The sequence below is a fragment of the Podarcis muralis genome, chromosome Z (genome assembly GCF_964188315.1).
Source record: "Podarcis muralis chromosome Z, rPodMur119.hap1.1, whole genome shotgun sequence".
In the NCBI taxonomy this organism is placed as follows: Eukaryota; Metazoa; Chordata; class Lepidosauria; order Squamata; family Lacertidae; genus Podarcis; species Podarcis muralis.
The window spans coordinates 23567188-23594265 of record NC_135673.1 but is presented as its reverse complement, the minus strand read 5'-3'; the positions used below and the strand labels follow the sequence as shown (position 1 = coordinate 23594265).

The 27078-nt window shown below is 44.6% G+C and overlaps 1 protein-coding gene across 3 annotated transcripts in view; it reads left to right on the top strand.

The window, feature by feature from the left end:
* Window positions 1–27078, top strand: part of ARHGEF9 (Cdc42 guanine nucleotide exchange factor 9) — a 286157-nt gene that overhangs the window by 62534 nt on the left and 196545 nt on the right. For all 3 annotated transcript variants that reach the window (XM_077922610.1, XM_028714583.2, XM_077922611.1), the window contains exons 2-4: window positions 5497–7784; window positions 20005–20152; window positions 26644–26753. In XM_077922610.1, the coding sequence (XP_077778736.1) occupies window positions 5568–7784; window positions 20005–20152; window positions 26644–26753 (2475 nt within the window). In that variant the 5' untranslated portion in view covers window positions 5497–5567. The remainder of the gene's footprint in view (window positions 1–5496; window positions 7785–20004; window positions 20153–26643; window positions 26754–27078) is intronic.

The following is a 27078-nucleotide window of genomic DNA, read 5'->3' as shown; positions in this document are numbered from 1 at the left end:
TGCTGCCCCAAGCCTCGCGCGCCCGGCAGGACCTTCCGCCAGGCGCGGGAGGCTTGCGGACACTCGCCTGAAGCACGGGGCGTCCTCTGGAGGGCATCCCGTGCTTTGGGATGCAGGCTGCCGCCCCAAGCCTCGCGCGCCGGCAGGACCTTCCGCCGGGCGCGGGAGGCTTGCGGACACCTTCCCGAAGCATGGGGCGTCCTCCGGAGGGCACCCCGTGCTTCGGGATGCAGGCTGCCGCCCCAAGCCTCGCGCGCCTGCTGGGACCTCCCGCCGGACGCGGGAGGCTTGTGGACACCTTCCCGAAGCACGGGGCGTCCTCCGGAGGGAACTCCCCCGGGCTCGCAAGGCTTGCGGATAGCTTCCTGAAGCCTGGAGAGCGAGAGGGGTCAGTGCGCACCGATGCCTCTCGCTCTCCAGGCTTCAGCGAAAGCCTGCATTCGCCCCATAGGACGCACACACATTTCCCCTTCATTTTTGGAGGGGGAAAACTGCGTCCTATAGGGCGAAAAATACGGTAGAGTCCACACTATGATCCATGATCTGGGCAATGATGCTACCTCTGTTATATCACATTGTCCAAGGTGATCTGGTGCTTTGTTTGAATTGAAATAACTTTGATATCAAGGATCATCATCAGATGAATTTTTGCAGCCCAGGGTAGGGTTTGAACTGTTGACCTTCCTTGAGTGAAAAAGCTTTTGCATTCTGCTGTTTGATCTCCTCCTTCACTTTGTCTCCTTGCTAATAAAAGAGCATAATGCTTCGCATACAACATGTTTTTCAGCTGATGTATTAAAAAAAACTGTGGCTTTAATTCCACGGCTTCTTCCTGCAGCAGACCTTCATTTCCTTTAGGGACTTGGTACTGGGATATCTTTTCATTTGGCCTTCTATAATACCAGGGTTTTCTTCAGCAGACATAACAATCACTGTTTGACTCCTAGCACCCTGCCCTGCAAAGAAACCGATATAAAAGAGGTAGCTATGATGAGCCTGTTGCATGAAGAAGAATCCCATGGCACTTTAAAGATTAACCAATTGTATTATGGCATCAGCTGATGTCGTGAGATCCCAAACTCTGAGTTGATCAGTGACCTGAGTTGTTACATAGGCTGCTGTATCTGATGTATGCAAGGAATTGGGGAAGGGTGATAGCTTAGTAGAGCATCTGCTTTGCACACAGAAATGCCCAGGTTCAATCTCTGCAGCTCCAGGTAGAACTGGGAATGCCCTCATCTAAAACACTGGACCACCATGGCATCAGTCAATTAAGGCTCCTTCTGGTGATCCTATGAGCTCCCCAGATCAAATGAGCCTCTGATTCTGCTGTGCCAGGTAACGTGGCTCATTTGCTACAGAGAGCAAATACATTTCTAGCCTACTTAACATCCTGCTAGCACCTCCTAACGGAATACAGTGGTACCCCGGGTTACATATGCTTTAGGTTACATACGCTTCAGGTTATAGACTCGGCTAACCCAGAAATAGTACCTCGGGTTAAGAACTTTGCTTCAGGATGAGAACAGAAATCGTGTTCTGGCGGCGCAGCAGCAGCAGGAGGTCCCATTAGCTAAAGTGGTGCTTCAGGTTAAGAACAGTTTCAGGTTAAGAACGGACCTCCGGAACAAATTAAGTACTTAACCCGAGGTACCACTGTAATGCCTCCTTCACCTCTGCAGTTGTTTACAGCAGCGTCACAGGGACCAGCAAGGCTGCATTGGCCCAAGCGTACCCCTCATGCCTGCTCTGGGTTAACCAGAAGCACAGGTGGGCCAAGACAGTTTGGTGCAGCTATAAAGGTGAGATGAGTGACTGATAGGGATGGATGAATCTGTCCACTTTGGGTCCTCTCAATTTCTCATTTTCCCAGTTCTCCACATTTCTACAGCAATTTGTGATTTTTTAAAATTTAAAAATATCATTCGCATACCACTGTGAATTTAACTAATTATACACATTTTTGTAAGCAGTTTTAACTAATGCATGTGTTTTTGCAAGCCACTCCCCCTAATAAAGGTAAAGGTACCCCTGCCCATATGGGCCAGTCTTGCCAGACTCTAGGGTTGTGCGCTCATCTCACTCTATAGGCCGGGAGCCAGCGCTGTCCGCAGACACTTCCGGGTCATTTCCTCTCTTCCTGCCTATCACTCTTGCCTTCTGCTATGCAAAGTGAGGTGATTGTCCAGGGCTGTCGTAAGAGATCTATTTTGGCATACTTCTCCCTGTGCAATCAACACTGCACAAAGGAGAGCATTGTGGACTGTGTTTGCAGGTGCCTCCCCTGCCCAGGACTCTCAGGACTCTCAGAACTTAGCCTGCCACTATCTCTACACTGCCACGCACAGAAAACACACAGCAAGGCTCTCACTGGTTACTTGCCCCAGTTGCATTGAAGAAGCTGTACCATGAAAGAGATATTCCTGTCGCTATATGACAAACATCTGTTTCCTCCTATTTTTTGAATGCAGCATATACTGGCGGAAATGCTGGGGGGCTTTCTTCCCTTTTCTGGGCAGGGGGAAGTTGTATGCCCTGGATCTAAAGAATGTTTGGAGCAGAGAGGTTTCTCTTGAGGGTTGTATGATTGTTACTCAGTTTCTCTCTCTCCCCCCCTTCTCTTTTTATCTTCCTGGAGAGCAACGGATATGAGTACTGTACGTTGAAGCCAGGCGGAACTTCCTTAGCTTGCTTTGGCACCTTTGGGAAAGTGCAACTCTCTGTGCTTAATGTTATGTGCTCTCCATGTCCAACAAAGCAATGGCCCAAATGCTCCATTCCCTTGTCTTTTTCTGTTCTGTATCAGTATCAGTGAAGGGGACCATTTGCCCCAGGATCCAATGTGGCTTATTTTATAGTCTATAACTAGTTCTCAAAGACAATTGATCTCAAAAAATGCAATCATTGCCCTTGTTGAGGAAACAGTACGTTTCCAATCACAATTCAAAGTGTTGGTGCTGACCTTTAAAACCCAAACGGCCTCGGCCCAGTATACCTTAAGGAGCGTCTCCACCCCCATCATTCTGCCCAGGCACTGAGGTCCAGCTCCGAGCGCCCGCTGGCAGTTCCCTCATTGCGGGAAGTGAGTTTACAGGAAACCAGGCAAAGGGCCTTCTCGTTAGTGGTGCCCACCCTGTGGAACGCCCACTTGTAAGAATTCAAGGAAATAGGCAACTATTTGACTTTTAGAAGACATCTGAAGGCAGTCCTGTTTAGAGAAGTTTTTAACATTTGGAGTTTTATTCTGTTTTTAATGTTCTGTTGAAAGCCGCCCAGAGTGGCTGGGGAAACCCAGCCAGATGGGTGAGGTAGAATTTAATAATAATAATAATAATAATAATAATAATAATAATAATAATTAGCACTATGCTGTTGCTGGTACAAAGAGACACCTTTTAGAGAGAGATGCCTGGTATTTATTTCTTATTTTTTAAAGTTGAAAGGGTCTGCCTGTTGTGTACAATAATCTTAGGTATTGGCACAAATGTCACTGTCTATCTCTTTCTTTTCCTCCTCCTCCTAAAAATCATTCTAAACTATTCTTACAAACTAGCTGGAAGTTCAGGGTTCTTGTGAATCAACTCCTGAACTGACAAGCAAAAGGGAAATCTCCTAGCACTGTCCCTTTGTTTATGGAAGACTTGAGTATGCAGAGAGCCTCAAGGTGGTGGTGGGTGGAGACTTGGCACCACGAAGGCTACCGTAGCTTGCTGTTGGCTTGAAGGCACTTGGCGCTCCCACACTCCTGTGGGTACCACCCAGCCAGGATCTGGCCCTGTTGCAACTTGTTCTCTTTAGATGGAAAGAACAAGCCTGATGTACTTTCTTATTGTTATGAAACATAAACATCCTGTTTGAATGGATGCTTCCTTTTCAGTTCATCCCTCCTTTTCTCTCCATTTGAGCTCTATGAAAAGCCCAGCCATTCATAAATTGGCAAGGATCAAAAATGGAGGAAAATCAAAGCATTGGCCTCTTGTGCACTTTCGTCTCCCAGTAGGATATGTACACACAAATACACATTGCAAGAGGCCTCAGGAGAAGGAGTGCCTAGCCATTGCCAAAGCTTTGCAAGGAGTGCATTTATCTTCGTAAAAGGGCCATTTTTCATGTTCATATTTTCTGTCTTCATCAAACCAAGGCATACATGGTCTACAAATTTAGTGTCTGCCTAAAAACTACTGAGCACAATTTCAGATCTTAAGTCTGCAGGCTTAAGTCTCTTATTTTTTGCTAAGTGATTAGATGTGGGTGCTTCCCGTAAGATGCTGCATAGATAGGAGGCTGCGTCAAAATGGAGCTCCCAGAAATCTAGCTCTAGCACCTTCTCTTGAATCCAGCTAAGTCATATGCAGGGTGGACTCATTGAAATTAATGCACCTAAATTAGTCACATTCATTAATGTCAATGGGTCTTCTCTGAATGTGTCTAGTCAACCTCTTCTCTCCTGCTATACCAGGCCTCTATCTCCAGTGCACACATGTGCTTCCAGTGCACCACCAAGACTGCACTACACATCTGTTTGAGCAGTTTGTCAACTGACTGCACTACACATCTGTTTGTGGGGTCTGAACTGAACCTTGTGACCAGTGGTTCTTATTTTACTTCTTTTTCAGATATATAACCTGTGGGACTAGGTTTGCTCTTGCCTCATAAATGTGCTGGTTCCTCATTGTTCCCTGTCCCCAGTATCCTCCACCATGTGCCCACCCCTGCTGCTGACACTGGGGGCCAAACTAGATGTGACATTTGTTATGTGGCTGGCCATGAATGATTTATTTTTTCTTTCACAAATGGCTGGAATGAAGGGTAAGCTAAGCCAACTCAGGACCATGGGAGGGGAAACAACTTATTCCCATTGTTTCTACTGCAGTCCCAATTGGAATTGCTCCCCATACACCAGCTAATTGGAAGAAAGCCCCCATTGGTGCTGTTGGAAACTTTCTCCTCATTGCAAATAGGTGCCAGGCAGGGGTGGGGATAAGGGTTCAAGTTCCCCTCCCCAATGTCACAGTCCTGATCCAGATCAGGAGGGCTTTATACCGTCTACTCATTAAAAAAAAAAAATCAGCCATGCAAGGCCAAACCACAGGACCAAGCCACCTGGAATGCACTTCCAGTTTCACAATGGAGATAATGTGTGTTTTATAGCATTAGGTGTAGCAGTTGAGGTCAATATTGTTCCTTATTCACTCCTTGACAGCATGTATATTCAGCAGTACTGGAAACAAACAGAAATGTTTGTTTTAGATAGAATATTCCTGTGATTTATTAAGAAATGTATTCAAAGGCATTACTTATTCAACTTATAGAAAGTTTTTAAATTTTTGTGTCTGTGTTTTTGGGGAATTTCTGTGAGTGGTCTGCAAATTAGTCCTTGTAATGATCCAGCTGTTAGATGCCATTTTCAGAAATTCAACTTTCCTTTCTCTGGCTTACTTTTTTTTTAAAAAGGCACAGAAACTAATTGAATTGTTTTCTGTTTACCCCCTTAAGCTCTGCAGAACGTAAGCATCTGGTGGTGATGGAGCTGTGACATTCGGACATTGAATTTGTCAGCTGGAAGTATGGAATTCGTTGACAGCTGCCAACATGGTTGCTCTAGGCCAGTTCCAAATGGATATGGAAACAAGATTTTTCAAACTAATCAAAAGGAAAGATCCAGTGATTTTAAGCATTCCAATTCTTGTGATTTCAATGATGATGAAAAGGAGGATGGAGCCAAGCATAAGAAGAAGAGCAAGGGCAGTCGGCTTTGGAATTTTGTCAACCTCAAGAAAGCATCCTCCATGAATTCCAAGAGACCTCAGTCCATGATCCTCTTTGGAGATAATACGGAGATCTTGGAGCAAAATCGTAAGATGTCCTTAATGGAAAGGGTGAGGTCTTTCAAGAAGCTAAGATCGTCTGGTATGGCCAAGAGTATGTCCAAAACCAAGGCTGTTATTATATCTGTGGAAACTCAGGAAGATCTTGAGCAAAAAGCACTTCACCGAATTAAGAAGCTAAGTAACAATCAGCGTCCATACCGCCATTCCTATGCAGGTCATATTGAGGATTTGGATTCTTCTTTTGAAGATGTTGAGGTGAATAGCTGCGTGCTAGATATCGCTGCCAGTGAAATTAAATGGCACAAGAATTTTGGCACTGAAATAAACAGCGACAGTACTGATAATGACTGTCACAAAATGCCATCGGCTCAGAGGTGCGTGGCTCTAGAATGTGAGAATTCTCAGGAATCTGGTGTTGCACAAGGGGACTCTCAAAGGAGATGTTCTGCAGCTGCTTCTGAAACTAAAAAAGGAAGAAGTTCTGGGGTCTGGAGTTACATCAAAGGGATTTCATTGACAAGCAAGGACAGTGAAAAGCTGCCCGACATAAGCAGGGAACCTAATTTTCAGGACATGGGAAATGCAACAGATGATCCCACTTCTTATTTTGACTTTGATGTGGGATGTGAGGAGAGCGTTGGCCAGTCTCAAAGGGTTAAGGGCAGCCACTTTGGTGGGGTTCTCCGATTCTTCAACAGCTTTGCTAGGAAATGGCGGGGCTCTTCGAAAGAACAAAGGCCAAACTCCAGTTCCAGACGCCAAAGGCAGGAATCAACTCCTCCCCAGGAGCCTCTGGTCATCATAAATGATAAAGCCAGCAGTTTCTCTTCTCCAGGATTGTCTCCGGATTCCGGAATCTGGGATAACCGTAGTTCAAAAAGTTCTGCTGGTAAAGGGCCACCCCAGGAAAGCACAGATGCCGAGAATTCCCATGAAGTCTTCAGTGAGAATAGCAGTTTCAATGAAGTTTCACCCCCTGCCATAGGTTTGCCAGCTTTTTGCCAAACAGGCTTTCTCAGTGACTGTTCATTTCTTGATGTGCATGGTCTGACTACGGATGTGCCACAGGTTCAAGAGCCACTTCTCGATAAAGTAGACAACTGGGGCTTAAGTGCTGCTCCAGTAGGCACCTGGGCATTAGAGTCTTGGGTAGAAGGCAATACTGAACACTCTGCTGATACCCCAGTGGACCCCAAGAGCTTGGATATTAGTGATTTAAAGACTCAGGATTTGACTAAGATGGATGTTAGGGATATCAAAAATGCCTCTCTAAATTATGAAGGGTTTTGCAACACTGAGCTGGATTTGGAGGTTTTTTGTAAAACTGATGATGGTACACTGGGCCTAAGCATTGTATCAGAGGATGTTGACGCTGTACCAAGTAGTGTTGTTGATGCTTCAGATCTGGCTTGTCCTGTAATAGATGCTAGATCTCTCCATAGGACTGCAGCAGCTGCAGAGCACCTGGTCAGAATTTCACGAATTAACCCAGACCTAGAGCTGATGACACCAGCAGATATCACAGATGCTGGGACTATATTAGCACATAGCCAGATCCTGGAGAGTGTTCCAAGGGATGGACGGCCCTTGGCTACTGTACAAGCAGACAGCCAGGATTTAGCAAGGACTCGAGTAGATGCCCATAATTCAGAAAGTTATCCTGTGGATACTGAGAACATTAGCACTATGTCTGCTACTCAAGGTTTGTGCAGCATCTTGGAGGATGTTCACAACCCTTCTGCATCTGCTTCTTTATGCTGCCAAAGCTACAGCCAGCAAGTGCCAGATCGGGAGAATTTTCCCATCAAAATGAACGGAGACCCCTTCCAACTACATCCGGATCCGGTGAGGAAAGCTCGCAAAGCGCAACGCCCTGAATGCAGGGGAGTTCGTCATCCAGTTCAGATGAGTGTGTGTACAATTGTCCCCTTCGCTGAATTCAACAGTGCAAAGGTAGTATCTTGCTCCAATTAGGCAGTATGTCAAATAAATCTCGTTTATTGCCTCTTCCCCTATTCCTTCTATTCTTAAAGCAAAGCTATGTGTGCACAATGTGCTAATTGCAGATCTTTCGAATTCTGTGATCAGAAAAGCTGCATTCTGCAACCTATAATAATTTTTTGTTCGTCCTTTTTTGTTATAATATTCTTTTCCTGCTAGTCAGGATATTTCTATGGGTTGCAGACACCAAACACTTTGCCAAACTGCCCTATTTGCATAGTGATTCATTACAAGGGACACTCAGACCCAACAGTGTAATACACTAGAACAATCTTTCTCCAACCTGATACCCTCCAGATGTTTTGGACTACAACTCCCATCAGTCTATCTAGCATGTTAGTACTGGCTGGGACTGATGAGAGATGTAGCCCAAAACATCTGGAGGGCGCCAGGTTGGTGAAGGCAGTACTGAAAGAACTGTGACTTTAAAAAAGCAAGCACTAAGCACAGTTGCAAAGGAGCTATTGGTCACCAGTGGCAAGTGTGCTGCAGGAATTTTGCACCTTGATGTGTATTTGTTTTTTTATTTATTTATTAATTATTATTATTATTATTATTATTATTATTATTATTATTATTGCATTATCTTTCTGTCTATCTATTCTCAATCTAGTTACAGGTAGGTAGCCGTGTTGGTCTGCCGTAGTCGAAACAAAATAAAAAAAATCCTTCCAGTAGCACCTTAAAGACCAACTAAGTTTGTTATTGGTATGACAGAGCTTATTTATCTGTAGTTCTTTCTGTGGATTTTCTCTCTCGATAGAGGACATATCTTTTCAGTTCTGCCCGTCTGTTCCTGACAACGTGCTAGGCCTCTATTCTGTGCAAACACCCTTTCATTTGTTCAAATTGAAATGTACAGAACACTTCAAGTAGAGAGAACTGAGGTTTTCTTGGCAATTTGGGGTCATCTGTGGAGGATAGCTGCCAGCAGGGTCTAAAGTGAGTGAGGAGCATACACCCCCTTTTAAATCCACCCCCTTTCCCTCTGCTTTCCTTGCCACTTAAATGAAATTAGGCACAGCACAGGACAGATGCACAGGCATAAATGCCAGGTTGCACTGTGCTGACCTCCTTGCTACCTCACCCTTCACCCTTCTGGTAAGGAACCCACCCGCAGGGAAGCTAGCGCATTGACCTGGCTTGCCATTTTTGTCAGGGTGATGTGAAAGCACTCAAAGATTTCCCGACCAAAGTTGTCACATGTAATTGGCAGTTGCTCTCTGTTGCGGGTTAATCCTCTAAATTTGACAACTAGCAAGGAGTTAGGGTGGCTGAATCCCTGTAATCTTACCATTCAACTCTATCACTGCATTTCCATGATTTCCACAGGGCAGGCCTGTGAATGTGTGCAAAATACGTGCATGGTTTGTGCTTTTCTCTCTCCTGTGGTTGGCTTGCCGCAGTTTACAGGGGGGGAAAGCGCTCCCAGTCCAGCGAATGGGCTGACACAATACAACAGGAACCCTCCCCCCCTGAAAAAGCCCAACAAGCGTGGGGATCAAGCTGATAAGAGCAACCTGTTGACTCCTGGGCCTTCCGGCCTCAAGCATTCAGGAGCCTCTTGCTATTTTTGGCCAGAGGAACATCAAGAGCAAAAGGGATACAAAAATATCCCTCCCTGGCCTTCAACAATCTGTTTTTGCATGCTCAGATAAAGTGATGTCTGGAGAATTAGAAAAACAGATGTAGTTCAGTGGCGTTCTAGTTAGGGAAGAGTGCAGAATAGCTGTCAACCGGCTTCCATGTTTGGGAGAAGGGGTGGCATCAGGCACCAGACTTAAAAATGCTGCAGAGAAAAAGCCTCTTGGAATGTTTATACTAATCGGCCTTTTGGCTGCTGTTCTTCCCGCAAGGATTTGATGGCTAGGGAAACTTCTTCAGGAAACTGGCTTGAAGCATAGGACTGTACATAGCGATGGGCAAACCTTGTTAATTTCTCTCTCTTTCTCAGTTTCTTGTTTAAATCAAACCTTAAATTCAGCCTGCCACATTTCCACATTGATTTGCAATAAAAAAAAATAAAGTCTTTAAGGGAATTTCTGTGTAATTTCATGTACCTTTTTACCTAATGCACACATTTTTGCAAGCAATGACCCCTAATAGAAAGCATTTTTGGATATTAATTATATCAATGTGAGCATTTTTGTGTGTGTGCCTTTCCCTTAATACATTGGTGGGGGTGGGTGGGTTGTACAATATTTTTGCTTCGATAACTATATTGCAAAGTTCAAAGAAGTCTGAATTTTTAAGGATAGCTGCATTTCAGATGACACTTTGCAGAGGCAGCCAAGTTGGTTCCCTACAGCTGTTGTGGATTACAACTCCCATAATCCCTGACCAGTGGCCCTGCCAGCTGGGTCTGATGGGAACTAGAGTCTAAAAATATTCAGATGGTTCCATGTTGGCTACCCCTGTTGTTTTGGTTTAGGAAGTGCAAATTAATAAGCTTCATGTTAAAATGTCAAATGAATGGGTATCTCACCCATTCTTACCTGTATTTACATTAGCCTGGAATTGTGACTTACTAGGTGCTCAGCACAGTAGTTTATTAAAGTGGCCTTCCTTTTGTTGCTGGGTGTGGAGTAGGAAACTGCATGTTCAATGACTTGGATTGGAAAGGTGCAATTGTTAGTGGAAGAATGATGGAGGAGGAGAAGGGGCTACTAAATCCTTAATATAATAATAATAATAATAATAATAATAATAATAATAATAATAATAATTTTTATTTATACCCCGCCCTCCCCAGGCCGGGCTCAGGGCGGCTAACAAGCAATAATAAAAACAAGTTGAATGAATACAACTTAAAAACAAGATTAAAATACAACATTAAAATATTGAAACATTAAAATATTAAAATGCAGCCTCATCACAGGAGGAGAAAGGAAAAATAAAAAAGAAAGAGGGAGAGGGAGAGGGAATCAAATTGGCTCCAAGCCCAAGGCCAGGCAGAACAATTCTGTCTTACAGGCCCTGCGGAAAGAAATCAGATCCTGCAGGGCCCTGGTCTCATGAGGCAGAGCGTTCCACCAGGCCGGAGCCAGTGCTGAGAAGGCCCTGGCTCTGATTGAGGCTAATCTAACTTCCTTAGGGCCCAGGGCCTCTAGGGTGTTGCTATTTATAGACCTTGAGGCTCTCCATGGGGCATACCGGGAGAGGCGGTCCCATAGGTATGAGGGTCCTGGGCCGTGAAGGGCTTTAAAGGTCAAAACCATCACCTTAAATCTGACCCTGTACTCCACCGGGAGCCAGTGTAGCTGGAAAAGCACTGGGTGAATATGCTCCCAGGACAGAGACCTCGTAAGGAGCCTCGCTGCAGCATTCTGCACCCGCTGGAGTTTCTGGGACAGCTTCAAGGGCAGCCCCGCATAGAGCAAATTTACGTGCTAATTGTTTCCTAAAAATCCCCCTCTGCTGCTTTTCACCTGGTGAAAGAAAATATATATGGCTCAGGACCCCAATATGTTAAGGACTTCATCTTCTCACATGAACTTACTTGGATCTTGCAGTTGCCATCTGAGGCCTATTCTCGTGCACAGTTCCCTTGAAGGGGTGGTGTGCAGTGTGGCAACAGAAGAAAGAGTCTTTTCAGTGGTGGTTCCCCAATTGTGGAACGCTGTCCTCAGGGAGGTGAGGCTGGAACCATTATTTTCAACTTTTAGGTGCTAGGTGAAGACGTTCCACTTTACCCAGGCATTTGATTTTTATTTGTAACCATATGGTATAATGATGCCTAGCTTGAAGTTGTGTTCAACTGTTTTGTATGGTGAAGTAGGACTTCTCCTTTTTGTAATAATATTGCAGGATGAGCTCCTTTAGTAAATAATGTTTAAACTTTTGTATTTGCATTTCTTTTTCTTTTTTTACAATTGAAAGTCACTTATGTAGTAGTAGTAGTAGTAATAATAATAATAATAATAATAATAATAATAATAATAATAATAATACCCCACCCATCTGGCTGGGTTTCCCCGGGCAGCTTACAACACATTAAAAATGGTAGAAAAAAATATAGTAAGTAACATGCTGTTAAACTTTTAAAAAGATATATTGACACTTTGCTTTTTCCACATTTAAATTAGGGCTTGTTACCCAATTATTGAAACCATTGGCTCTTTGTCTGTAGGCTAACTCAGTAATGAACATCCAGCTACTGCATAATGCTAGCAGAGTTAGAGAAAATCTGAACTAGTTGCTGCTTATGTGGGTTTTTGCTTTGCATTTTTTGTTTTGCATTTTTACTGTCTAGCCCTGCTCATATGTAGTAATCCCAGTCTGATAAACCATGGTTTATCAGACTAAAAATGAATCCTCCCTTCTTTTGTGCACATTGATGCAATATTTTTCGTGTTTGTTAAACCATAGTTTCCTATTAGTATCTGAATCAGGAAACTCTGGTTTCAGCTCTGACTACAGGTAAGGATTGCAAGTTGCTGTTTCATGATTGTAGACAGAACTTAAACCACACTTTCCCCATTTAGACATAATGGAAAACTGCTTTGACAAATCGTAGAAGTATTGTTTTATAAAGGCTTGCTTAAAAAAGAGGAAGCACATCCCTTAAAAAAGACAAGAAATGACTCAGATTTGTGTAGATTTGACCCAGATTTGAGGACCCAATGTGGTGTAGTGGTTAGAGCGCTGGACTACAACCTGGGAGACAAGTGTTCTAGCCCCCACTCAGCTGTGAAGCTCACTGGGTGAGCTTGGGTCAATATTGTCTCATAGCCTAGCCTACCTCACAGGGATGCTGTGAGGATAAAATGAGGAGAGGAAAAGCTGTGTCCACACTGAGCTCCGTGGAAGAAAAAAAAAAAAGGTGGAATAGAAATGTAATAAATAAGCAAACAAACAAATAATAAAAATTGCACAGTAAATTTATAATTACTGCAGTTGCACATTTAAAAATAATTACCGTACCAATAATCAGCATCAGACAGCATAATTGGTTGCTTCCATGCACCAGACTTCTAGTTGGTCGCATTGCTGTTGCTTCTTAACCCAGAGGTAGATGGGGAGGGGTAAGGCAGCGAGGAGGTTGCTATGGAGCAAACACACCAGACTGGCTCTGCCGGTGCATCTGCACTGCCTTGACTTTAGGGATGGGTGAGAAATCTGGTTTAGTTTACATTGAAAGGTAAACCTACCTAATTTGCACTTTCTGAAAAAAATACACAAACTGAAGCATAGCTGTCATTTGAAATTCACATTTTCTCCAATTCTGGCAGTTCTCCGGACGAATAATTATCAGTGCAAAAATACGCATGCTTAGGGTAAAGTGTGCTTTAAAAGTTGTACATTTAGTGGAAACAACATACATATGTGAATTATGTTAATGCAAATGTAAATATTAGGGGAAATATGCTTTGCAAAAATGTGTGTATTAGGCAGCATTGCATACAAAAATGTGTACATCATGAGAATTCCACACTAAAACGCTGCTTAAATTCCACAAGGACTTTTTTTTTTAATTGCAAACTGATGTGGCAAACTGAACTTAATATTGGGAAAATGAGAAAACGGGAGAAAGGGAAATTGGCAGATTCTCCCACTCTTTCTTTTCAGTTCCTAGCAATGACCCTGGTCTAGTTTGCATTCCTACAGCATCTTCTCTGATGTGAGAGGGAGGGTGCCAGTACAAAGAAGGAATGTGGTGTCACAGAATGACCTGGTGCTGGCTATCTCCTCCCAACCCTGTGCTCATTTGGCAAGGCAATTGCAGTGCAGTGTGCTCTAAGAGCCAAAGAACATCTTACTTTATTGGTGTGAGTGCAATCAATGGGCTTCACTTTGAAGTTTAATCTGCAGCTTTCAGGGAGGGAGAAACATCAGGATCAGGCTTGTGGTATGTGGGAGAGTTTTGAAAAAGACTTTGCCTTCCTACTCCAGTCCAGATGAAAATTATCTGCCCATAAGCTTCATTCTAGCCTTGAGGGGGAATCTCCCATTCATGCTTTCTGGTGTGGATGTGGGTATGTCATCAAGACCACAGGCAAGTGGGGGAAAGGGTTAATCATCCATGCTGCACAGTTCTGATTTCTTCCATACATGCACAGCTGCAATTAAAACTTTAAAAATAAAGCAGGTTAATTACATTCAGAAAATTAAAACGACACCTAGTTTGGAACTAAATTGTGCAGTTTGGTGTCTTGTCCAACACATGCAGACAGACAACTTTTATTTGTACATAAGGAAAATACACTTATTCAGGCAAGGAGTTGTAGAGGTTCGGCAGCAGACGCAGTGCTCAGGAGTCACGATGCAGGAGTTCAAGAGCAGGGCAAGAAGTTCAGAGCTGTATGGAAGTGATGAAGTTATCCCAACAAGTTTTCCTGCACCTCTTGGCAGCATTTAAAGGCAGGATCTGGGATGCTCACTCATGAGACTCTCTCACCTTAGGGGAATGTTGAAGCTGTTGAATGCACTCCTTCAGAGTGAGTCTGGGTCCCATCTGCAAAGGTAGCACCTAGTTCTAGGTGGCAAGGCTGAGCCCTCCTGTTCAGGTTCCCCCCTCGGCTTATCAAACCACTCCTCTGCTTCCCCTGAGGGGAGAGAGCTCTACACTAAGGTTAACCAGATTTTTTTCAAAGAATCTGGGGACACTTTTTTTTTTTGAAAAGAGTAAAAAAAGTAAATTTTTTTTTAAAAAATGAAGAAGTAATATCTTCTCTTCTGTGGTCTCCTCTGTCGCGTGGCCTTCCTCTGGACCCCGGCCTGCTCTCTTGGAGTGCTAGCCGCCGTGGAGTAGGCTTGGTTTGGGCCTGGGCTTGGCCACGTGTCCTTGCCCTCCCGGTGCTCTCCTACCTCCCCTCCTTAGCAGCAGCGGTATAGCAAGGTCGGGGCTCCTCTCTTTTTTTCCTCCTTCCTCTTTCTCTCTTCCTTCTTTTCCTCTTCTCCTCCTTCTCACTGTGTCGGCTCCGGGGTTTTCCTGGCCCCGGAATGCCGCTGGCCAGTTGGCCTGTTGCTCTCACTCCCAGCTTGATTTGGGTCATGGGGGGGGGGTGTCAGCGGTTTCCCCGGTTGACACGCCGGGCGTCCCTGGTTTCCCCTCGACAGTGATGGTGGCAGCGGCAGCCTCAGCAACCTGGAGCCCGCCCGGTAGTGCAGTTGGCTCTGGCTGGCTTCAGGAGCTGCTTGCTGCCACAGCGCCTGCCATTTTGCCTCACTAAAAGTCCCCATATGATGTGTCTTCTGCCGTTGAACCAATCACGCAGCATTCATTCCCTACTAATAAATCTACAACACTTAAAATATAAATCCGGGGACATTAATTGAAACCTGGGGACATTCCAGAGATTTTGTCTGGGGGCAGATTTGTAAATCTGGGGACTGTCCCCGGGAAACGAGGATGTCTGGTAACCATATTCTACACCCCCTTCCAAAATGAATGACGTTGGGGTGGAAAGAGGAGCTCTCCCTTCTCCAGCCCAGGTTCCCACCATTCAGCCCTCTCCTCTGTTTCTCCCTCTTCCTATGTCAGAACTTGCAAGTTCAAGCCCAACAACACTATGGGGATCATGACACTCAGTTGTTTTTTGACACTGACCCTCTCTATCCTGTTCCACTGAGCCTCAAGCCGTGCTTAAATATTCAACATTTTAAAGATTTTAAAGATTCTGCTATTGCTTTGTAAAGAAGATGGTCGGCTCTCCTTCCCTGGAGTTTTCTAAAGAGAAGTCAGATGGCCATCTGTCAGGGATTCTTTAGCTGTGATTGTAGCGGGTTGGACTAGATGATCCTTGGGACCCCTTCCAACTCTAGATTCTATGATTGTATGGCAACATAAAGCTTTCCAGTGGCAGGTTTGCCCAGGGCTGAGGAAATGGATTCCAACAGCTTGATGCAAAGAATGCTGGGGAAAGGCTCTCACATAAAATCAGGTACATGTAGAGAATTATTTTTACTCTCACTGAGCCTTCAATCTAATGCATCTATATCTCTCATAGTTAAATAAAGTTAAAAATACAGACAACTTTTTTCATTGTAATCTTTTAGTGCCCTCTACAGGCTGCTGGTCAAATGAGGATTTTTGTTTTTAGGGATCTTGGAAGTATAATTTTCCCAATCAGTTGGGTGAGATTTTTTATATATATATTTAAATAAAATACGAGATAGAGTCTGGTTCAGGTCTGATCTGTGCTGGAGAAGAATTTCAGGGCATGTAAAGCTCACTGCTCATTTGAGGTACTAGGGCAGAGCTTTCCAAACTGTATGCTGTAACACATTACTGTTGCTCCCCCAAACTCCTCCCGGGGCAGGAAAGGGGTTAGTTTAACCTCCAGTCTTCTAGCAAAACTGAATTACTGTGTTGCAAAATGATGCATGTCTAAAAAGTGTGTCACCATCATGAAAAGTTTGGAAAGCTTTGTGAAGTGTGCAGAAAAATGGAAATATTATACAGAACTATAGCATATTAGGCAAAATTGCTCTGCAGATATGTTTGTGTTCAGCAAAATCATAAATGTATGTATTAGGAGAAAGTCACACTAATCCTGGTTTATTTTCACAAGGACATTAAAAATAAAAGAATCACAGACTGATGTGGGACTGTGAAGAACTAAACTTAAAACTGGAAAAATGAGAAACCCAGGGAACCTGAAATCAACGTATTTGCTGATCTCTAGTTTCATGGTTTGGGACACGGGTGGCGCTGTGGGTAAAACCTCAGTGCCTAGGGCTTGCCGATCGCATGGTCGGCGGTTCGAATCCCCGTGGCTGGGTGAGCTCCCGTCTTTCGGTCCCAGCTCCTGCCCACCTAGCAGTTCGAAAGCACCCCTAAGTGCAAGTAGATAAATAAAAGGTAAAGGTACCCCTGCCCGTACGGGCCAGTCTTGACAGACTCTGGGGTTGTGCGCCCATCTCACTCAAGAGGCCGGGGGCCAGCGCTGTCCGGAGACACTTCCGGGTCACGTGGCCAGCGTGACAAGCTGCATCTGGCGAGCCAGCGCAGCACACGGAAACGCCGTTTACCTTCCCGCCAGTAAGCGGTCCCTATTTATCTACTTGCACCCGGGGATGCTTTCGAACTGCTAGGTTGGCAGGCGCTGGGACCGAGCAACGGGAGCGCACCCCGCCGCGGGGATTCGAACCGCCGACCTTTCGATCAGCAAGCCCTAGGCGCTGAGGCTTTTACCCACAGCGCCACCCGCGTCCCCTAGTAGATAAATAGGGACCGCTTTATAGCGGGAAGGTAAACGGCGTTTCCATGTGCTGCGCTGGTGCTGGCTCGCCAGAGCAGCTTCGTCACGCTGGCCACATGACCCGGAAGTGTCTCCGGACAGCGCTGGCCCCCAGCCTCTTAAGTGAGATGGGCGCACAACCCTAGAGTCGGACACGACTGGCCATTACGGGCAGGGCTACCTTTACCTTTACCTTTTTAGTTTCATGTTTAAGGTTCAGCTCCACCTTGAAGAAACACTTCTCATTTTATTTTTACAGACACCACTGAGCATTTAATCTTATACATCATTTCTTGCTCCCAGAGCCTGTTTGATGATAAGGGATTGCTGTGTAATCTGATTGCAATCACTGTGATAAGAAATTAAAGGATCATGCTAAACATTCAGCACCAACAGATTCCAGCTGGTTTTGCTTCTTAGCAAGGCATTTTCTCCAAGTTTGAAATCCCAGGAACAGTAGCATGTTTGGTGCAATGACCTTGAATGTGGATCCTGTCGTGGCTGTTGCTTTGGCTTCCAATCACATCTCCTCTGCCCAACTCCCAGTGCATACAAATAAGGCACTTTCCCATTTGCTTCTGTTCACTGAAATTTCCGCAAAGTTCCTGACTCCCACATTATTTACCGTGCCTGAACAGTGGCATTGATTGACAGCAGAGCAGGCTCAGATACAGGCTTTAGGATTGATTAGTTAGCACTGCATCAATCTACTCCGCTGTATTTGTGTCTTCTTTAATGTAATAGTATATTGGCAGCAACAGTTGGCCATAACAGAATTTTCAGTCATTAAACCTCACGTCAGCCGACTGTATTGGAAAACTGACAAGAACTGGTGAATAAAAATAGGTAGGGAAGCTATTCTAAGGGTATGAATGATTTGTGGTTAATAAACCACTTCTGAATTTCAACAAAGGCTGGCTTTCCTTTTGTTCTGTTTGATTTTGGAGGTTTGGTCTTACTAAAACAATTATTATAGGTCTTCAAAGCTTGTTACAGAGAATTGCACAATGGCATCCGCAGTTCTGTAGCCCACCAACATGGTGGCAGTCTCCTGTGGTTTTTCAGACATTGGGTGACCCTTCTCCCCTGCTGTTCATGTAGTCCAAGGGAAGAGGAGGGAAGGAAGATTACTGAGTTCATGGTGGGCTGGTGACCTGTTCTTGGTTGGATGGGTCACACGATGTTCAGATGTAGTGACACCGTGTTGGACTTGGCTTAAAGTCCCACCCAGCTGCATCTCTCGTTGAGTAACCTTCAGGCCACCCTAGGCTACCTTCAGAATTGTTTAGTGGGTAAAAGAGGGGCAATTCCCCTTGTATACTGTATTGAGCTTCTAGGAGGGCACGTGGTTTACAAGTGTAATACGTATTCACTTTCCCCAGATTGACCAAAGGGAGGGATCATTCATTCAGTGGAGTCTCTTGTTTCTCAATCAATAAAATTTTTGTTTTAAATAACTTGTCCCTCACCAGAGTAGGTAATGCACTTATGCCATCAATCATCTTTTGCAGCTATTGCCCCTATGAGGCCTGCTGCTTTCTGTGGTAGGGATGATGGGCAAGCTTGAGAAAGAAGAGTCTGCTGAAAAGGGAGGAAGACTGTGCAGAACCCTGAATGCTGGTTCAGTGCTGCTTTTATAATGGAAATGAAGTCTTGCTTTCTGCATTCTTACTTTGAGAGGTTTGGAAGGCTGCTGGATCTAAGAGGTTTTTAAAAGGCTTCAAGTGTTTCTAAGGAACTTGGGGAGGAGGGAGCCAGGAAGGTAAGAGCTTATGCCTGCTGCAATGAGGAGTGGAGCTTTAAAGGGGCATAAAGCTTAGAGATGACAGGGTCTGACCATGCCTCATGGGTCTGGATGCAGCCGGATAGACACAGAGAGGTGGTGATGAAATAAATATAAGCACTAAGCAGAAATCAGGCTGCCCATACTTATTGAGCATTTTTATTTCTTTGCAGGAAGATTGGATGATGTTGGCTATTTTATAAGTGCTTATCCTGAGTTCTTTTTGAAGATTTTATATGATGTTGTGCCAAAGAAACTGTTATCTCACATTTCCCAATGCATTTTCCTGTCACTTTCCTTATTGTAGAAAGTTTGATCATTGGAGGAAGTAGGTTTGTTGGAGGAATAAGTTATTTAGTTTATTATTTTGTATTTTTTACTGTCAGGGAAAAGTATATTTTTACTGTCGGGGTGCTTGTGCGATTTTCCTGTCTCAGGTACCAGAGTAACTTCTCTTGACTTGGGGACTGTGGATCTTGACTTGCAGAGGTTGGGTACTAGTGACTGCTTTGCCTCAGGCAAAAAAATGTCTTGAGCTGGCCCTGCGAATATAACACAATGTAACATAAATGTATATGTGAGAGGAGAGCACCTTATTTTTGAATGTGGCTAGGTTCTGACAGAGCAGAGGAACATACTGCATTTTAAAGTGTACACAGAGGATGTCATGTGGGGATGCGGCAAAGATGTACATCCCAATGCACATCAGGTTGGCTTCAGTTCTCCTGTGAGTGTTCTCTGGACAGTTCCCTAGACAGCCTTGTGTAATGTGGTAAAAGGCTCACAGTGCGTAGAAATCACTCCCATGAGAGATCCTGATGGCCAGCAACTTGAATGGCTTTAAAAATGGATTGGACAAATTAATGGAGGGTAAGGATTTCAATGGTTGCTAGACACAATGGCTGTGCTACATCTGCCATGTTCTGTATGCTGTACTATCAGAGGCTGTATGCCTTCATGTACCAGTTGCTGGGAATTGCAACTGGGGAGTGCACTGTTGCACTCAGATCCTGCTTGTGGGCTTCCCAAAAGAGTCATCTGGTTGTCCACTATGACAACAGGATGCTGGACCAGATGGGCCTTTGGCCTGATCCAGCAGGGCTCCCCTTATGTTCTTATACCTGCATCTTGATGCCTTCTTAATACTCCTGCAATTTTTGGGGAAATAATTTAACTCCCGTTTGTTTTGCTTTCCTCCCCTTCCCAGCCACTGTCCCACCCAACTCATCCATCACCAGAATCTCCACCTTTCAAACTCCTCTTGGACAGATGCCAGTCTGTGCCACTCTCCCAAAGTACCCCAATGGGGCTGGATCAGCTTGGCCGGCAGCGGAAGTTACTGTTGAGTGCTGGTGGTAAGTAATGTTTCGCGTGGACTGTTTTGAAGCAAAGTTCTTTGCTCTGAAAGGCGAGGTTGCAACGGGGGGGGGGGGTGCATGAGGGATGGCGGCGAGGGAACATGATAGAATGCTGTGAAATTGTGCACAGTGGAGAGAAAGTGCATTAGGGCACATTTTCCCTTCTTCTTTGGGTCATCTAAATAAATTGATAGACAGTTCTTTACACAACATTCAGTTATTCACTGCCAACAGACATGGCATGGCTGCTAGCTTTAGAGGGTGATTTGACAAATTCACAGTGAAGTTACAAGCTGTTATAGTGATATATACCATCTCTGGTTTCAGAGGCAGCAAGGCACTGAATACCAGCTGCTGGGACCAACAGCAGCTGAGGGCTATCGTCTTTACATTGCATTTCTAGGCTTCTCAGGGGCACCTGAGTTCATCACCATGAGAATGTTGAATGGGATGGGCCTTCTGTCTCATCCAGGCTTCACCAACACAGTGAACTCCAGATGTTTTGGACTATAACTCCCTTCAGCCCCAGCTGTGTGAGCCATAGTCTGAAACATTGGAGGGCAAGTTGGTGAAGTCTGGTCTTAATCCAGTCAGACTCCTCTTATGCTCCTTTGATCATCTTTGGAGCTAAGTCCTGTTTGAGGTACAAAGGCTAAATCTCTTTCAGTCATGCCCCTGATGTTGAAGTTCTGACACTTGATTTCCATGAAAGTTAGGTTTCAAAATGGAACATAATGCTTGAAAACTTACTCTCCATCTCCCTCCCCATTTCCCCCCTCAGAACAGCTGTATAAGGTAGGCTAGTTGGAAAGTATGTGAATGGACTTCATAGCTGAAAGGGGATTTGAACTTACGTCTTCCCTGGTCCAAGTTTAATGCCCCATCCCATTGATTCCCAAACTCAGAAATGGATTCATTAAAGACTGTTGTGAGCCCAAAGCTCCCATCCATAGAGGAAGTCCCACTGTTTCTCTGCATGAATCACTACTCTTGTTTTCCTCTTCAATTAATTTCTGCTGGAAGTTAGTAATTTTGTGTCTATCCATTGGTTGTGATTGGGTCATTCATTAACTCCTGATGCAGAGATGCAGCAAAATTAACCACTCTTAGGGCTTATCTACAGTTCCTCTTGTTCTGCTGTTTTCCCACAGGGAAAACCCACTCTTTAGTGTTCATTTGGAGCAAACGGCAATTTGGGTTTTTCCTGGATTGTCATTTGTTCTGATCTAACACTAAAGAGCAAGGGACAAGGGTGGCGCTGTGGGTAAAAGCCTCAGCGCCTAGGACTTGCCGATCGTCAGGTCGGCGGTTCGAATTCCCGCGGCGGGGTGCGCTCCTGTTGCTTGGTCCCAGCGCCTGCCAACCTAGCAGTTCGAAAGCACCCCCGGGTGTAAGTAGATAAATAGGGACCGCTTACTGGCGGGAAGGTAAACGGCGTTTCCGTGTGTTGCGCTGGCTTGCCAGATGCAGCTTGTCACGCTGGCCACGTGACCCGGAAGTGTCTGCGGACAGCGCTGGCCCCCGGCCCCTTAAGTGAGATGGGCGCACCACCCTAGAGTCTGTCAAGACTGGCCCGTACGGGCAGGGGTAACTTTACCTTTTTTAACACTAAAGAGCAGATTTTCCTTTGGAAAGGAGCAGGGCAATGAGAAAACTACTCAGACCTATGGCTAGAAAGTGTGGGTCAAATGGAAAACCACTCAAACTCATGTTATCTAGACACGGCACAAGCAAAAGTGAGGACGAGCCCTTAGCCTCTAGAGAATGTTGTTTGCTGCATCTCTGTATGAGTCACTGCTCTGGGCCTGCCTCCTTTGATCAGCTTCCACTGAAGTCTGTGCATCAGACATGCTTGGATTATCATCATTCCTACTGCAGATACAGCATAATTACCACACTTCATCTCTTCATGATTATCTGCTTTGGCTCCATTCCTTTCTAATTAGCTAACCCCAAGTTAGGCTCAATTCCTCCATATCTCTGCAATGGGTGTGTTTGCATCATTCAGTCCCTCCCAGTACAGAGCATCAGTATTTCCAACTTTTTAGAGGAAAGCTGGAGATTGTGTCTCTGTTTGAGTTGCTTCCCTCCTCCCAATCAGGCATGCTATCAGAAACATTGGGGAGCTGTTTCTCTGAAGGTGGGTGGTTCTGGACCCTTTTGCATATTAAAAAGTGATGACTGTGAGGATGTTGAATGATGGGTGCCTCCCCGTGGAATTCAGGAAAAAAAATTGCTTTGTGCAATGGTTTGTCAATGCTGTGCTATCCACTGTCCATCTTTCTTTTATTTGTTTCTTCAACATATGCTGCTTTCAGATGTTGTGGGTCTCCAATTCCCACCAGCCCCAGCCACTGCTGGGAGTTTTAGTTCAGTGAGTTCAACAGGGCCACAGGTTCCCCACCCCAGGTTTACAGCCTGCGTCTCAATTTTCCCTTGTTGTGCCATTGCACTGTATTGATTTTAAGTTTCAGGATAGGACTATGGAGACTTGCGTTGTAATTCCTTCTCAGCATGACTGGGTGAGCCAATTGTGCTTTCTCTCCCTCTCTCTTTTTCAGCCTAACCTACATTGCTGAGTTGTTGTGAGGATAATGTGTGTGTGTGTGTGTGTGTGTGTGTAATGAACCATGAACACTGCCTCGAGGTGATACAAATAATCCTTAATGAATTAATCTCATTGAATGACTTCATTTCAGTGTATTAATGAATTTTACTAGTCAGCTGAGTTCCTGAACAAAGATTTGAACTATGTTTTACCTATTAAAACCCACTGCTCTTTCCTTTCCCACCCACCCATTGCCGGATCCTCTAGTTTTGGGTCATAGATCTATTGCAGCCTTCCCCAAGTTTGGGACTACAACTCCCATCAGCCCTAGTGCTCAGGGGCCATGGGAGTTGTAGTCCAAAACATCTGGATGGCACCAGGTTAGGAGAGGCTGCATTACAGTGCTGCATACTCCCAGATAAATATGGGGTGCACCTGTATTGTCTGGTGTAGTGGAGGAAATTTAGCAAAATACAGACTGAACTTTATTGAGGAATTCATCCCAAATCCAGCTGCTTTTGGTAGGCGCTCTTCTCCCTTAAAGCGATGACAAGCCCAAGGGAGGGAGTGAACACACAAACCCCCACATGTGCAGTTTGTGATGTGCTGAAGCCACGTGCAGCCTGCTGACTCAGGAGCCTGCCTAAGCAGCAGCTGTGGACTTGCACGTGGTCTCTGCGCTTCTCTGCAGCCTCTGCTTCCCATTGTGTGTCACTTCCAAGCGAGAACAGTGCGAAAAAGGAGAATGTGGCTTTGCACCCTATCAAAAGGCAGCCGTGCCTCTCTGGAAATCTCAAAGGCTGCTCTTCTTACAGCGCTAGCTAGGGGGAGCTTAATTCTTGGCTTAATTCAAATCATACCTTTTAATTTTAGAAAATTTGATTCCTCAGTAGGAATGCTTCCAGAATTCTCATCTGTGTTCTCCCCCAGATTTGGGAGTTTTGAAACACAGAGCCTCAAGCTTGCCGATCAGAAGGTCGGCGGTTCAAATCTCCGCGACGGGGTGAGCTCCCGTTGCTTGGTCCCTGCTTCTGCCAACCTAGCACTTCGAAAGCACGAAGGGCAAGTAGATAAATAGGTACTGCTCTGGCGGGAAGGTAAATGGCATTTCCGTGCGCTGCTCTGGTTCACCAGAAGCGGCTTAGTCATGCTGGCCACATGACCCGGAAGCTGTACGCCGGCTCCCTCGGCCAATAAAGCAAGATGAGCACTGCAGCCCCCGAGTCGTCCGCGACTGGACCTAATGGTCAGGGGTCCCTTTACCTTTATTCTTGTTTCTGGAGTGTTGCATAAGAGCACAGGGAGTGGGGAAGCTTGTTGCTCTCCAGGTGTTGCTGGATTTACACCTGTCATCATCTTGGCTGGCTGTGCTGGCTGTGACTGATGGGAGTTGGAGTCCAGCAACATCAGGAGGGCCACACATTCTCCATCTCTGCATTAGAGAACCCTCCATTGTTTACACCTAATATTGTTGAAAACACCCTCCATGCACCACTTGTGCTAGCATTCTTTGTTCCTACACAGGTATTTAAAAGTACTGCTTTTAAAAAAGCCATCTTGAATAGCATGCCTATATACCTGGTTGTATCCAAGGTTCTTTGATGTGGTGCACCAATGCAAAGGAGCGCAAGTGCACACTGGTCATGCAGTGAACTGACGGAACAGAAATCATCAAGAGACTATGCATGCCCCATTTCTGTAATTTATTTTAGAAAGTTCCTGCAGGTCAGGGGTGGCTAGCCCGTTGCACTCCAGATGATGTTGGACTTGGAACTCCCAGTAGCCTAGGCTAGCATGGCCAATAGTAAGGAGATTGGATAATTTCTGTGTAAACTGGAGCATAAATTCCTAGTGTTCACTTTTTTATCTCATGTCCAGAATGGAAACTAATCTGGCGAATATGATAGGCATTTTTGCTTGCACGCTCACTGGTTGTGTTTGTTATTAGTCAGAGTGATCTGACTTCCGGTCAAGATGGCAATGGAGATGGTTGGATGAAAAGAAAGCTCTTCTTTGTTCTTTTTAAGCATTGCTTGATGCTTAATTCACTTTCTGCATTAAATGGATGAATTAATCCCAGGGAATCTTAATATTGATGATGTAATAGGCATAAAGAACCTCTTTTTTTGACTGCCGTCATGCACTCTGTGGTGACATTTCAGAAATGGCAGATGGCAAAAGGAGTATATGGTAAAAAGACATAAATTATGGAGTCAGGGAACGATCAGATTCTTTGGAAACCCCGTTTGTACACCCGTGTTCCATGAGGATTAGGAGACCTAAGCAAAATGATAATGAAATTGTTGATCTTATTGGTTTGGAGGAACCCTGAATCTGTGATTATCACAAAAATGTAAATCACCATTGTAGAAAGCAGCACCTACCCTATGTAGAAAATGATTCTAGAGACTCTTTCTGTGGAGCATATAAGATTTCTAAACTCTTTCTTAGCTTTACCTAATCAGTCACAAGATAAAATAATTGACAGAATATCATCCTTGAGATACACTCTACGAGGCCTTGATAAAGGCATAATTATTCAAGAAGAAGATATAGAGATAATGAGCAACCAAGAGAGATCTGAGCAAGGGAACAGAGGAGGTTAACCTTCTTTAAAATAAGGACAAAATACCAGGGGAGATTTACTCCCTCACTAAAGAATGGTAACTTAATGTGCCTCCTAGGGGCCCGTCGACTAGAGCAAAATGGCAACAAAGAATATATTGCAGCTCAGAAAAATGGGGACAATATGAATCTTTAAGGCACCACAATACAATAGTACAAAAATAACTCTTGAAGACCCAGAAAGGAAATCGGTTTGTTTTTGTGGACAAAAGAGGGAACTTTGTATAAATGGAATGACAGGTTACTTATCAAAATGGTAATGGGGGAGGGGAATAAGGGGGATGGGATTTTTATGTCATGGAATGTGTGGGGACTAGGTAATCCCATAAAGAGATTTGGAGTTTCTGAAAACCTTTGGAAGTTCTGCCCAAACATAATCTGCCGGCAGGAGACACGCCTTCATTCTAGGTGGACATGCTTGCTGACTCACAGATACTTTGGGGGGCATTTCTCAGCTCCTGGGATGCCCAATGTGATGCCTCCTTCCTAATAAGGGTCACTCAGATCCTGAGAGACATTGCATATTCTTAAAGGGGAAATTGGGATCAAAATCCTTAACTATTGCTTCTATCTATGGTCCAAACTCCCATCAGCGGATGTTTTTAGTACACACCTTTTCTCTTTTCAAGAAATTTAAGGAGGATGACTTCTTGATTGGTGGCTTTCTTAATATGTCACATTGTGAGGGCTTGGACAGGAAGGGTCAGGGAGCCCCAATTTCTCTGTCCAGGGAGTGCACAATTACAAATATTTTAGTCTGTCATGTCTTGGTGGACCCAGTTGTCACTTTCTGTTTCTCATGTTATGGGTCCCTCTCCAGAATAGATTATGTCTTAATAGATTCTTCCCTCTATGAGGGGTCCTCAACCTAGTTTCAAGCAGAAAGTTATCAGCAGAGTTTTAATAGTTCTGTAGAGTTCTGAGCTTTTCTTTCCCTCTGCATAATTACGTATTAAACATTTACTAAATTTTCATCCTGCCTCTCCTTGTATGTTGTTTTCTCTCTATGCCCATTTTATCCTCACAATCACCCCTCAAGGTAGGTTAGACTGAAAGTGATAACTGACCCAAGGCCATGCAGTGAGCTCCAGAGCTGAGGGGGATTTGAACCTAGGTCTGCTCAAACTTTCTCTGATCTTCTTTCTTGCCCAATGAGTAGATGTTGGCATGCCCAAATTCCCTCTAGGGGATTCAAAAGATTTAGAACTCGAGAACTGGGGAGAAACAAGTTTGCAAAAAAAGAAAGAAAAAGAAATCTGCTTTTCCAAATATGTTTTTATTTCATCCCACTTTTTGTTGAAACTTGTCCCGGCAGCTGAGAGTGATCTGGGGTCGAAAACCTTGGAGGTGCATCGTGCTGGGAAGAATGGCAGGCGTAGATGGAGACCTCTCAAGCCTGGAGGGGAGCAGTTGCTACTCAATAAAGTAAGTCACCATCTGAAAATGTGTGCCTAACTGCGTCGACAGCATCATTTATCTGCTGCATAGCTAGCTGTGAAAGAAGATGAAGAAGATGACTCTGTATAACTTGCATAAATATAATTTGCTTCGGCAGCAGCACATTCTTGTTGTTTTAAAGCGTTATTATTCTTAGCAATTAGTCACTGAATTATTTTGTGACTCAGTAAAAACTAGCACATTAACCTCCCCATTTCTATTGGATATTACTGTTGGAATATTATCTTCGGCAGTCTTAGTTTTTGCAGATGGAAAAACGAAGTAATTTTCAATTTTTTTGTGGCTTCGATCT